The 14600-nt window shown below is 42.3% G+C and overlaps 1 protein-coding gene across 1 annotated transcript in view; it reads left to right on the forward strand.

Annotated features, from left to right (window-relative positions):
* Positions 1 to 284: 284 nt before the first annotated feature.
* Positions 285 to 14600, forward strand: part of eno4 (enolase 4) — an 18928-nt gene continuing 4612 nt past the window's right edge. Inside the window, exons 1-10 of the mRNA XM_025007105.2 lie at positions 285 to 452; positions 2958 to 3086; positions 4367 to 4551; positions 7379 to 7515; positions 8848 to 9017; positions 9099 to 9227; positions 9381 to 9449; positions 10008 to 10172; positions 10314 to 10439; positions 10866 to 11040. Coding sequence (XP_024862873.1) covers positions 285 to 452; positions 2958 to 3086; positions 4367 to 4551; positions 7379 to 7515; positions 8848 to 9017; positions 9099 to 9227; positions 9381 to 9449; positions 10008 to 10172; positions 10314 to 10439; positions 10866 to 11040 — 1453 coding nt within the window. The remainder of the gene's footprint in view (positions 453 to 2957; positions 3087 to 4366; positions 4552 to 7378; positions 7516 to 8847; positions 9018 to 9098; positions 9228 to 9380; positions 9450 to 10007; positions 10173 to 10313; positions 10440 to 10865; positions 11041 to 14600) is intronic.

A 14600-nucleotide genomic window follows, 5' to 3' on the forward strand; every position in this document is an offset into this window, starting at 1 on the left:
GCCAGACGTTTTGATACATGAATGGTTAAAAGAACACAAAGTTTAGGGGCAGGTTTAAAATAAATAAACAAAAAAAAAGGAAAACTGGTAATAATAGTGGGTGGCCTCTGTCGCTTTCTTTCATTTTTAGATTTATTTATTTGTTTGTTTGTTTGTTTGTTTTCAGAGCTGGCCTCGACGGCGCTCTGATTTCCTGAGCTCCCCGCGACACTTGAACACGCCGTTCCCATGGTGACAGACAACACGGAAACTATTTGACGACGTTTAAAAAAAAAAAAAAAAAAATGTATCCTCCGAGGTCTGCGGAGCGTGTGTCCGCGGATGAGCCGGACTTCGGCAGGCTGAGGAGCGCTGCGGCGGACTTCTGCCGGCTGAACGGCCTTCCTGCGGTGATAGAGAGGGCTCTGAACGAGCTCTTCCTCCGGCAGCCCGAAGACGTTCACGGGTACCTGGTACGAGCCTGTCCTCGGGTTTGACACGGCACTTTCGGCTTGTTTTCGAGAGGGGGTTGCCGCAATTTGGGAGGAAGACAAATAAGCACCAGAAAATATTCCGTAAAAAGCGAGCTCTGGCTGTTCGAAACTCTGTCATGACAGGCGGCGGGCGATAGGCATCCCTTCGAGGAAAGCTAGGCTGTGCTTGTTCACAGCAGAGTTGTGTTTAACGACTCACCAGCTGAGAAAAAGTCACCGAAATCTGTGTAAACTACCAATCAGGGAGCGCCTCTAACACGTTAAAGGTCATCAATGTGTTTCCTCTAAACAGCAGTTCTTCTCTATTATGTTTGGAAACTGGAAAACGTGGAAGGAAAATAAAGGAGAAAAAGTCATTTTCTGCAACGCTCCTGTTCTTTGTCAGACCCTGACACCCCTGTAACCTTCCAGCCTCCTGAAAAAGATGGGCCGCGTTTGAGTTTCCTCGTATGACCTGCCGCTTTCCAGGCTGCTGTGGAGGAGGCGGACGGAGGCCAGAAACAGAACGAAACTATTATTATTTGTTCATTGAAACTTTTACGGCAGCGACGCTTGTTTTTCCAATGAATGTTCTAAGATAACGCACGTGATAAAAGACTTGGTTCCAATAAGGTAGCCAGGGAGGACAACTTGAGCTCCATTTTTGTTTATCCTTATCGCCTCTGTAGGACCTAAGAGTCTGACGCCATCATCAGTAAGCGTGAGTGAGCGCCTGACACAACGCCAAGGTGGAAAGACAGCAGCAACGACCTTAGGCCTCCTTCACACCGGATGACAACCCTGCCCTGCTCTCCACAACCTGTTAGAACGTGGCTGGATCGCGGCAAATTCCCTCTTTCGGCGTGACGCTAATCTCGGTACTCGCCAAATAGTTTCTCCCTGCTGCTTTTCGCACCCCCAGCATGCTTTCCTACTCCCCCGCCGCTCTCTGTCAGCAGCACATACCCAAATGGTATTACCATGATCGACACCACGTCCCAGGCCCCGTCCTGGCATGACTCTCCTGGATCCGTGATCTGTGGAATTTTTCTACATATACAGTATGGCCATGGGGGGGTGGGGGGGTTCTGGGCCTCCAGCACCAGTGTCAGTCTGGCTTTGAAGGAGGGACCACCACACCACCAGTGGCTGAATGAGGCGCGGTACTCCTCGGAGCATGAACTGGCCCTTGCAGTGGCACGGTGGGTGCGTAGCACGAGCGAATTAGTTCTATGGAGAGCAACAAGAGGGTTGCGATACCTTACTTGGATCGTTGCCGGCACAGTGAGGGCGTGAAGCCAGCGTGGTCAGCCCTGCTTCATACACACCGGTGCGTGTGAGCCCCGCATCGTGGAACCCGCTGCCACAACACTCCCCATGTCTCCACCCACGACCCATTTGCTGTCACCACAACCTTGCGACAAACTTTCTGTGCAGACTCAAAACCCTCCATCACTGAACGTTCGCCGTCATCACGCATAAGAAGGCACCCACTGCACTCTTAATCTGAAGACCCCCCCACGTTCTGACAGATTGTTTTTGTTTTTTTAACATCCTAGCCGAGTTGTCATTCAGTGTGAACTGGTCCCTAGAGAAGTAATTGTTGCTTCCCATTAATCTGGGGAAGACTCTAAGGCTGTTTCCAAAACAATTTTCGAGTTCATTATTGTACATTTCTAAAGTTATTCACAAATGAAAACCTTTTCAGACGTCAGTCTTCCCAGGAGTGGATGTCCCAGTAAGTTTGCAAAAAAAACATCACGAATCATTACAAACCCCTCATACGGACTGTCAGCACGGTGGTGGAGGGCTGATGATCTGGGCTGGTTTTGCAGCCACAGGACCTGGGCTCCTGTCAGTCAGTGAGTCGACCATGAGCTCCTCTGTGAAGGATTCTGGAGTCGAATGTGAAGCCATTTGTCCCAAAGCTTGGACCAAATTGGGTCATGATGCAAAAGGACGATGATCCCAAACCCAGCAAGAAAATCTAAAAAAGAAAAAAATGAAAGAAAAGAATGAAGGTATTGCTGTGGTCCAGACCTGAGGTGAGCTGTGTGACGTCACTGAACTGAAACAATGTTAGGAAAATGAAAAAACAAAAGAGTTCCTCTGCCTTTTTTTGTGCGTCAACATTATTTAACAAACAGTTGATGTTTGTAATAAAGGTTTTGGGGTCTTCTGAGATCTCCATATTTAAAGGATGACTTTCACACTGTGTTAATTAAAGAAAAAAAAGTGTGGAGCTGATAGGAAAGGAAGACGACTGCCTTCTCCCTTATTGGCTCCCAACTGCACGTGAACGCTCGCCTTACTTTTTCCGTCCTAAAGGCAAACGCTTCCCAACTTCTAAAGTAGACAGAGTATCACTTTGCGAAGCATGAAACAGCCTCTGATAGGAAAACCCTCCAAGAAGAGCCACCTGCAGTGTTAAACAACCCGCTCCTGGTTAATTATGTCCATAAAGTCCTCTACGGCTGACAATTTTTACTGTGAACTGTCTTCCAGGCCGAGAACTTCCTAAAGCTCTCTGCTCCACCAAGAATCAGCCGGCTGAGGAGCAGGGAGGTCTTTGATGCCAGAGGACAACTTTCCATTGAGGCAGAGCTCTTGTGTACCGTCTGCAACAAAGAAAAGGTAAAATTCAATCGATCAAACGCTGTTATTCCAGCCGGACAAACTGATCCGACTGCAGCTGACGCTCCTGCCCCTAAATACTCTGTGCAGTGTGTTCATTCAGGGTAAATTCGAAGCATATGGACACGCGGTTCATTAAAGATGTGACCATTTAAAGGGACAGTACGGGACAAAGAGGAGGCTCTAATGTGACAGGACAGCTGAGGAAAAGAAGGAAAAAAGGAGCAATCCACGAACAGACTGTGACCCACAACTGCCATTTTAAATTTTGCTGTATCACGACAAAGACTAAACGTGACACGGTGAACTGCAGCTACAGTCAGGTCACAGAGGCCCAGGCCATCCTCTGCACTGCCACGCATCAAATACATTAAATAAAAATGAAATTACCAAGAAAATAACAACATTTTTCTTATTAAATCAAGGGAAAAATGTCACAAGTTAACTATGAATGGAAAAAAAAACTTTATTAAATAAGATTATTAGTTTGTACAACCCTCCATTGTTTTTCATGGCAGAATTTCCAAGCCTTTTTCATGAGTTGGTTACATCATATTGGTGCAAAAAAAGGCTTTTTTATTTCTTTTTTTTTTTTGGGGGGGGGGATTTAAAGACCAGAGCTGCATCAGAATGTGGTTCTAAAACAGCTCTCTGAATCAGCTGAGAACCGAGTCACTGGAAAGAGAGAAGTGCTGCCTTTACCGCCGCCCCTCAACAATTCAGCTCTGTGACTACCTTCGTTGGCTCAGAGGCGTTTTGGCCCCACAGGCTGCCTGTGAACGAGCAGTCGTTGGGCGACAGAGTGAGCCGTGATTACAGAAGGCTGGAAATTGAGGGATTTAGATCAGTTCTGCTTCTTTAATTAGCATCACTTGAAAACAAAAGTAGTTCATAGGTGCAGAAAAACAAACCGGTTCAATTCAAATTCATTTACAACACGATCGAAACCACCAAACTCAAATCCAAAAACTTTCTTTTACATGAAGGTTAAAAAGAGCAGCAGATGAAGACGTCTGTGAAGTCTCAACTGGCCGTCAGTTTCACTACGGTTAATTCCAGCACTGCACATATAGTCATATCCTTATCCTCCTTTGTTTAGTCTCTTTATTTGCCATGTTTATTCCAGTGAGAGTAGAACAGAAAGCAAATATATATATATATATATATATGTATATATATATATATCCTTTCAGTTTAACCAGGACAAGAAGCTCAAATGGCTTGTAAGACATCATTAATCATGTTTTGACTAAACGGCCGTTAACTTCTCTGGTTTTCAGAGCATGTCCTCAGCTGCAGTGGCCAGCTACTTGGTACCTAAGGAGACGTCCGTGGACCAGGCGTCTGAGAGCCAGGAGAGAGCTGATCACGTGACCACCGCCGCCCTGTGGATCAACGGAGCTTTGAGTAGCCTGCTGACAGATCTGAACCCCTGTGACCAATCAGAAACCGATCAAAGACTCAGGTAGAGTTTATGTGCTTTCTAATGGACAAGCCTTAAACGCCCCTGGGTGCTCCACTGGTTCATATACAGGTGTTGTGTGGATCAAACAGCCCTTTTTTTTTTTTTCTTTTGGAGCCACAATAATTATATTTGCACATTTTGCGTGACCGACACTTTGTTTCAGGGAGAAGATTTTAAAATAAAATGAAATCAGCTTAAATTGACTATCTGCTAAAATGGTCCAAATAGGTGTGGAGCATCGTATCTCATTTGATTTTTTGCAGATAATCACATTAGGCGATCTTACTACAACCCTGACTGAGATTTCATTGATCTAAAGTATTTTTTTGTATTATTTGGGCAGGGCTCATGATTATATCAAGTGTTGCAGAGAGAGAATCTAAAAAAAAATGGAGCCCTGTATTTAAATTTCACTAATAAGGGTAATAAAATGAAAGTCCTAACATTTCAAGCAGATGCGTCCTTTTGCAGATAAAAAAAAAAAAAAATTGTATCATCATACTTCTCAAACAAAACGCACCGTGGAAAACTCAAAAGCCACAGAGAAATTGGTGCAAGTATTTGCACCATGAGAGCTGTGATAAAATGGTGCAGATGGCATTTACATCTGTAAAAACTGCCTTTGAGGGGAACAATACCAGAAGCTAGCAACAAGTTGTAATATTTTAGCTCCTTTTTAAAGTATCTTATGATTTGAGTTTATTTTTGGCTTTGGTTCCTTGTTTTTCTTTTTGAGTTTCATTTCATTTTGTTGTTTTTTTTGTTCCAGGTGTCTTTATTTCCTGTCATCATTCACTTCTCCTCTGTTTATCTCTTGTCTTCCTGCCACGCCCATCTTCACCTGTTGCTCGTTGTAATCACTCACCTGTGCCCACTTCCCCTAATTACCCTCTGCTTTAAAATCTGGTCACTTTCCCCACTTCCTTACTGGTCCATTGTCTCCTGTGCTTACTGTTTTGTTCCCATGCCATGCCATGCCTCGTCTTTTTGTATTACTTAGGATTTTTGTTATGGTTTGTTTTGCTGTCCCGTCAGCCTTTGGTTTTGTTCTTTTATTTAATGTATTTATATATATATATATATATATATATATTTTTTCCTTAAATCAAAGATGAGTCTTCGCATTGGGTTCGCCGCTCTCTCCACCCTTCCTGACACACACACGGTATTTTGACAATTTAGCTGAATTTTAGCTCGATTAGTTTAAAACTTGCTTTTCGGTTTCTCCCAGTTCAATAAAAGACAGCATCCGTTAAAACAAGTCGCCCGAGAAGGCTCTGAGGAAAAATAATCAGGTCCAGGTAAATAAAGTCCAGCTCAATGTGCTGCATTCTCTTCCAAGTTATTCAAATTTAATCAGGTTTTAAAGCAGGTTCGCTTATTTTAGCTCAGACAAAAGTAGCCAATGAAACAAGAGCTCACTTTGACTTTTCAGTTTGATGGACACCGAAGAAGCTTTTACATATCTCGGTGAACAAACACCAACAGAAGAGTTGCATTATGGGTTTCTTTTTAGTGATTCGAGAAAGCAACAAAACAACAAAACGTGAACCTTCCCACTTCAAGGACAGTTACCGATGATTCACAGACACGCTCTAGAACTGCTGGAAATGACACGTTCATATGGCCGGGGTGGAGATTCTCATTCATTCAAGTTTAAACACACTTCTAATAAACTTTTTTAAAAAAATAAAAGAAATACAGGCGCGAGTGATTCACTCGAAACATTTATGACACGCCTCAGTGCCTGGTTACTGTGTTGGTGTGTTGCCATCGAGCTGAGGGTTTATTTTACCACTGTGTGAGAGGAGCAGGTCAAAATATTCAGATCATAACAGTAAACCCTCCAGATGTTTCTTTTATGCAAATCTCCATCCTAAATTGTGTACAAAAACAAAAACAAAAAACAAAAACAAAAACAAAAAAATCTGTTTTGCTTATCGTTTAAATTACAAAATACCTGAGACAGAGGACTAAAACTGCCCGTGGCTGTCCTTTTTTTTTTTTTTTTCATCAGTGTCTTTGTGCTGGTAATTTGCCAATTTAGCAGGTATCAAACATTCCAAGTCACAGAGTGGGACGGAAAACATGTACATCTGTATGCGATTGCCCAGACAATGAAATGCTCGTAGGAAATTGTTCTGTTTAGTTTTGATCAGTGTGTAATTATTGCTCAAATTGTAGGCAACTGCTGACATGTGACAAAGCACCTGCAGTTTGCTTGAATGGATGAGAAATTCAAATCTGCTGCGAACAACAAACTAAACCGCTCGGAGATTTGAACTGATTGATTGGGGGTGGGGGGAGGGGTGTATTCCTGTCATTTCTTTTAAACTGAGCCCAAGTGAATTGGGGGGGGTGAAAAAAAAAAGTGCACGATGCAATTGGGTGGCTTGTAGTTTGCGTGAATGTTGACCTCCCAGAGCGGGTTCATGCCGAGGGTAACGCTTTGTTTTGGTGTGCCCGTTGTCACAGCTTATCATATCACCATAATGCACTGAGCTGCTCCTACAGTTTGTTATTTGCATTATGTGTAATGACACATTGGTAGAGCTTAATGAGTTACTGTATGGCTGAAGGGTGGGATGGATGCTGCCTGTGTTGTGACGGTAGAGAATCCGTTTCCTCGCAGCCCAGAACAAAACAGCCAATCACTGACACCAATGAGCTGCAACAATGGTTTATATTTACCCGACTTCAATGCGAAACGTCATCAAATTTGATCCATGCCATGAATTGAAGCGATCAGAGCTCTGCCTAAAGGCACAGTCTGGCCTGAAGGCCTTTTTGTTTACACAGCAACAAATTTCTACTTTCTGTTCCACAGCAATTATTTCAGGACCTGCTTCCAGGAGGAGAAAGATACTCGGGACAGAGAGAAGCAGGAGAGTCTGACATCGAGCAGCCAGGAGCTGGAGCTTCCTTCTCCACCGCCAACACAGACTAAAGACAAGATCAGATCCGGTAAGGGTTCATCAGGCAGAGTTTGGGATCACTCTACAGCTTTAAAATTTGATCCCTCTGCCAAACACTGAACCCCACACAAAAGGATCATGGAGCTGCCTGCTGGAGAACAAGGACTCTATGAGCAGTTTTCTCGTGATAAATATTTGACTACATGAAGGATTTGTTTCTGTGTTCATTAATGTTGAAGCGCTGTGATCGGGATGTTTGTTTAAGCAGACTTAAATTTTTGTTTTTTATTGTCAATTGAACATATTCCACTCAGTAATTTGAAATCATTTTTGTTCAGTAGTTAAGCGTCATTAGTTATACATATAATATACACATACACATAGTTAAGGGTAGAAGCATAGAATGTAGAAGCATTAAAGCACCAATGTCATTATTTGGCAAGTTCCCTCAACTTTGGAAAAACTCATACAAAAAGTACATCTAAACACAATTTGCAAAAGAAATTGCGAAAAATGCCTAAATACACAACAATAGGATTTTGGGGAGTGAAATGAGTGAAAATATCCAGCCCTCGTTGGCGCTCTGTAGCTCAGACATAGTTCCCAGCAGAAGTCGGAGGTTTAATTGGAGCACGATGAGTCTGACTTCACACGACTGAACTGACATTTGGATTAGATTAACTTTAAAACTTTACTGTCTGCCGCAGCTGTGGCAGAAATTCTTCGTTGACATGCTCTTGTACATTTCACATTCAATCAAACATACATAGGCAAGTGCAAAATGATTAAAAGACACTATCATATAAACCAATAAGTTGTGTCTTATTTAGTTTTGTTTAAAAACATTAGTGCAGATGGTGCAAAAGATTTTTTATAAAAGTTCTTCCTAACCAGAGGGACTTTGTAGCGCCAGTTTGTGTAGTGGATCTAAGGGGTCCTCTGTGATTAGAGTGGCTTTTAATGTTTTATGTTTATTTTTACACAATCAAAATTTAATTTTGATCATTTTTGAGGATTTTACCACAAAATATTCCACTTTGAATATGAGGATGTCCTGCACTCTAACGTTTGAGCCGTCTAACTCTTTAAAGTTTTTGCAAACAAACATTTCTTACTCCCACAACATTACATTTTTTATACATTTTACACACCAAAATATTGCCATTTTTGCCTTCTTTCACTGTCTCTCACTGCCATAAGACTTGTGTTTTATTCTCAAATACCCCTCAGATTTCAGCCTGCACACATCCAAACTCTCATTGACTCCCACTGTATCAGAGCTCAGATTTTTTTTCTTCAAAACCTATTTGTAACCACTTTTAGCTTGAAGAAAAAGTGTTCTCTAGTTCTTAGTTCGCTTTTAATTTTTTTCTTCCTGAAGGCAAAAAGAGTCGTGAAACAGAGAAGCCATTTCGTCCAGCAGAACCACCGAAGCCGGTTCTCCGTGGGAGCATGGCCATTGGTTCAGTGTCGCTGGCTGTGGCCAAAGCTGGGGCGCATGTGCAGGGGCTTCCTCTTTACAGATACGTAGCTGATCTGAGGAACCAAAAGGTTTGACCAAAACACAAATAGATTAAAGAATATGTACTCACACTGTGAATCACAATGACTGATTTGAGCTGTTTTGTTCAGGCCCCAAAGCAGTTCCACATCCCCGTCCCCCTGGTCACTCTGCTCAGCTGTGGGAAAACATCTCCTGGAAAACTCTGTTTACTGGAGGAAATCATCCTTGTCCCCAGAATGGGACAAAAAGTCAAACAAGTATTTACCCACAACGTCACTCTTCCTTAATCTGTCAGCTTCCATATTTCATTACTGACTGTGAAGTTAGAGCTCTTTCTCCACCCTTTTTTTTTTAAATGGTTGATAAACTTGCATTAGTGAAACTTACCAAACTGAGATTTTCCCCAACAGACCATCAGAAGGACCCTTGAGTTACAGAAGGAGATGATGAGAATAATGAACGCCTCAACAAAAGCCGGGGTGAGGGACGCCGCTGTATTCTCTGCGAGATGACACACATGATTGTAAAAAGTGACGCAGGATTCAAAGCTTTTTTTTTATGTTACTAAGGTTTCATAAAAAAGGACATTACTATTTAAACTTTATGACTAATCTTCTAATAAATGTAATGCAGGCCAGGAGACATTGAAAATGCTTGTTAAAGCATTTAATACTTGCCCTACTTCACCTCTAAATCCTTTATGTGGCCTTTCTACTCCGCACAGAGAATTATTTCCTGCATTGTTCAACGACCCCCAGAACTTACATTTATGACATGAAGTGGAGAGTTGAGTTGTGCGCGCTTAGCTTCTAAAAACCTTGCAATGACCTCATTTAATTCATGGTAAACACATTTATCTATTGTCGTTTATGTGTAGCCTTAGCTGGGCTGATTTTAAACAGATGATTCAAAGAGCGGAGATGTAAGGAACAATGCGTGTTAATGTTTAGTTGTTTTTTCTTTTTAAATCACAACAGGATCTGTAAAAGCAGAGTACTTAGATTTCCTTTAAAAAGATGAATCTTGTGTGCTCCAAGGCCACCCACACCTTCGTGAGCGCCAGCGGCGCGCCAGCTGCGAGCTACGATCGACCCGAGCAGCCTCTCGATCTGATCGCTGAGGCCTGCACAAACCTTGGAGTGGCGCTGGGAACAGACGTTTATTTAGCGCTGAACTGTGCTGCCCAGAAGCTCGTGAACTATGTAAGTTATCCAGAGTGATCGGATGTTCATGAAATCCAAGATGTTGGGCGTTCTTGTGACTGTGGAAAAATAATTAGCACTAAAGACAAATCTCCTAAGTAAAAATAGTGCTGTGGAGAGACAGTGTCTTCTTGCCCTCAGTCTAAAGGGAAGTACGAAGTTGCGACAGGAGGTCTGAGGTCTCCGGATGAATTAGTGGACTTTTACCACACCCTCATCAGCAAATACCCAGCAGTGGTGGCCTTAATCGATCCATTTAGGAAGGAGGTGAGTGAGAAAGAAAAACAGAACTGTTCCAAAAACAAAAGCAAAACCTACAAACTGTGTTAATGTCATTGTATCTAGTGATTTCTCTTCTATGTCTTTTAGCCACAATTGTAAAAATACAGATAAATTTGGCTTATGGATCATTTTCAATGCCCAGTATTATCAGTCCTGCGCTGTTTGCAAACTTGAATTAATCTTTATTGTAAATATCTTGGGATTCTCCTAAACTTCAGCAGTTTTTTTTTGTAGTAGCATTTTTTGTTTGCTCTGTAGATATGTGTTTTTACTAAGAATGTAGGCTAAAGGATGATAATTTGCACATGGACCATAGTTAAAACTGTAGTGGTGGCCCAGGAGAAAGATCGGTCGTCTGCCAATCAGGGAACTCAAACTGATTGCTGTCTGTGTGTTCTCGTGCTTTGTAAGGACACTGAGCAATGGCAGAAACTCAGCAATGTGATGGGAAATTCATGTTCGCTGCTGTGTGACATCAGCCATAAGCTCCAGCCTCCACATCTGCCTGGAGTCAGAGGATTTATCATAAAACAGGTCAACGAGACAACAGTCAGCGACCTGATCCACATCACAACAGAGTACCAAGGTATTTACCTGGGGTTACAGCTTGTTAGTTTAGCCACAGTTACCTCAATCAGGTATGAGAACATATATGGTCACTATAATCATCTGAACCCACTCCTCATTTCCTTATATTTGGGTTTGAAGGAGTCAGACATTTTGTAAATGTAAATATAAAAGTGGTCTTGAGCAAGAGCACTCCGAGACTCTCTAGTCCATGGACCTGAACATTTTAAGGACTAACATTTGCTCTGCGTTCTGTACAATAGGACAAAGTAAGTACATACTATATATAGGCTGGTTAGTAGTAGAAGTGGTAAAGGTAGAAGTTGGGCAGTAAAAGCAGGAATTTGCCACTCTGGAGCACACAGGTGTGTGTTAACATAATCTCCAGCAGGAAAGACATCAGCAATGACCTTAGAGAAGCAACTGTTGTTGTTGCACATCAATCTGGGAAGGGTGATAAGGCCATTTCCGAACAATTTGGAGTCCATCATTCTACAGTGAGAGAGATTATTCACAAGTGGAAAACATTTAGAACAGCTGTCAGAGTGGACGTCCCAGCAAATTCCCCCCCCAAGGTCAGACTGTGAAATGCTCAGAGGAATGACAACAAACCCAAGAGCTCCATCTCAGATTTTACAGTCAGGAGGTTAAATGTTAACGGCCATGATAGGGCAATTAGAAAAAGACCGAACAAGTATGACTTCTTTGGAAGAGCTGCAGGGGAAAACCTCCTCTATAAAGAAAACATGGCAGCAAAACAAACTACAAGACCTTTGGAATAAGATCCTTTGGACAGATGAGGCCAGCGTAGGGATGTCTGGTCATAATTCACAACAGCACATTTGAAGAAAACCAATCGTCGCACATCAGCACAAACACCTCAAAGCAACTGTGAAGGATGATGGTGGAAGGCTGGGTCACTCTTCATGTTCTGCTGGATTACGTTTATTACTACCCACTACTGTTTGCATTCACAATATCAGTCTCCCTGTTTTGGTCCTAGTTGACTCTGTTGTGGAGCAAAATCCAATCAGCAAAGATCTGCTGGTAAGTGCCTATGGTTCCTTTTCAGCAACTAATGTCTGTTGCAGCCCTCAGGGGACAAACCTTAACCACCATTACTAACAAGACTAAAAGAATCCATCTGGTCAATAATCATCACGAATAGGATGAGGTTTTTTTTTTCTACTTCCTCCATTATTTTCCTTCCTTCTTCCATTATTTTGGGTTTTCCATGGTTGGAGAAACATAACCCCAATATAAACTGGTCAGAGAAAAGAATAAAGAGCTGGAGTCCATTTTGTTTAGCTCAATGTTTAAGTTCAGCTGTTTTATGTTTCACACCAAAAAGAAGACGCGCCAGAGATCCCTGACCTCTCCCTGGTATCCTGCCATACCATGACTTGGCTCCTGTGTTTATTCAACAGAAGGCTCTCTCTCTCTGCCACCCCATCGACCTTATGACTGTTCTACTGATCCTCTCCCCGGTGCTCCACTACCATCAAGCAAGTTTTATAAACTCTCAGGACCAGAACGAGAGACCAGTAGGAATTACATAGAAGTCTCACTCGCTTCAGGTATTATGAGCCTGTCCACATTATCGTTTGAGGCGGATTTCTTTTATTTGTAGAAAAGAAGAACAAGTCCCTCTGCCCATGTATAGATTATCGAGGATTAAATGTAATTACTATTAAGAACAAATACCCTCTGCCTCTCCTTGACTTAGTATCATGAAGCCAAGATCTTCACCAGACCTCCATAACGTATACCACTTATTTAGAATAAGAGAGGGGGATGAATGGAAAACCGCTTTTAAGACTCTTTTAGGTCGTTTTGAGCATTTAGTCATTCAGTTTGGTTTAACTAATGCTCCCGCAGTGTTCCAGGCACTTCATAAATATATATGTTTTTTTCTTCCTTAATGACATATTTTTCAAGGAGCCCTGTGAACACTAAACTCATGTGAGAGCAGTTCTTCAGAGACTTTTATAGAATCATTTCTTTGTCAAGTTTTCCTGTTTCTTTTCTTGGTTCCATCTTTGAGAGTGGGCGGACCAGGACAGATCTGGACAAGGTGAGAGCTGAGGCAGAATGGCCAACACCTGGAAACCTCAAACAACTTCAATGCTTCCTGGGATTTGCAAATTTTTATCGTAGATTCATCCAGAACCCAATCCTGGGACCAGACCTCCAGACCGGCTGTACGTCCCCAGTCCAGTGAAGGTGAAGGCTCAGGTTTTGCAATGGATGCATTATTCCAAACTTATCTGTAACCCTGGCTCCAGCAGAATGTTAACCTTTGCCCAGAGACATTTTTGGTGGCCATCTATGCCTAACGACATTAGGGAGTATGTCTCAGCCAGTCAAACCTGCACCTAGAATATGAGTGGAAACCAGCCTCTAGCCGGTCTGCTTCAGCCATTGCCAATCCCCAGTTGACCCTGGTCTCATATAACCTTAGACTCTGTCACTGGACTTCCACCCTCTGGAGGAAATAGTTATTCTCACTGTTGTGAACCATTTTTCTAAAACTGCTCATTTTGTATCTCTCTCCAAACTACCAGCTGCTTCTGAGACCACCCAGTTCATACCCCAGCATGTTTTCCACCTCCACGGTACCCCTGTGGACACTGTTTCCAACGGAGGATCCCAGTTCATTTCCCTGGTATGGAAATTCTTTTTTTCATGTGTTAGGAGCATCATCCAGACTGACCTCGAGATATCATCCTCAGTCCAATGGGCAGACAGAACGTTGCAACCAAAATAATCCTTCCTGGAGTAATCATCTTCCTTGGATCAAATACGCACATAATACACTTACCTCTTCTGCTACTGGCGTCTCCCTGTTTGAAGCCTCTTTAGGATAGTCACCACCTCTATTTCCCAGCCAGGAATCTGAAATCGCCGTTCCCTTTGTCTAGCACCATCTGCAACAAGGTCACAGGATTTGGCACCAAACTACGGCAGCTCTTCTCAGAGCGGTCGAGCAGAAAAAGAGGTTTGCAGATAGACATTTGTTCCTCAGCTCCTCCGTATGTTGGACCAGAGGTATCGCTCTCTACCTGCAACGTCAAAGATACTCCCAGGAAACTTGCCCCCACAGTCATTGGTCCATATCCCATCGAGAGAATAATTACTCCCTAGCCATCAGACTCAAACTTCCCTCATCTTTGAAGATTCAGCCTACCTTCCATGTTTCTCAAGTCAAACCTGTCATTCTGAGTTCTCTTTGCCTTTTACTACTGTAAATAAACCACTTAGTTTTATACTGTTGTCTGAAATTCACTCTGTCCTCAGTCCTCCAAACTCTGGGTTAATTACTGTAGCTACCAAAAATAACATCATCATCCTTTGTTTGCCAGTAACGCTAATTTATATTAACCTTCAACATGTTTGGAAATGAAATTGACCTACTTAAAAAGATCAGTAAACTTAACTGTACAGGTGCTGGTCATAAAATTAGAATATCATGAAAAAGTAGATTGATTTCAGTAATTCCATTTAAAAAGTGAAACTTGTATATTATATTCATACATTACATACAAACTCATATATTTCAAATGTTTATTTCGTTTAATT

Source organism: Kryptolebias marmoratus, linkage group LG22, assembly GCF_001649575.2.
Source record: "Kryptolebias marmoratus isolate JLee-2015 linkage group LG22, ASM164957v2, whole genome shotgun sequence".
In the NCBI taxonomy this organism is placed as follows: domain Eukaryota; kingdom Metazoa; phylum Chordata; class Actinopteri; order Cyprinodontiformes; family Rivulidae; genus Kryptolebias; species Kryptolebias marmoratus.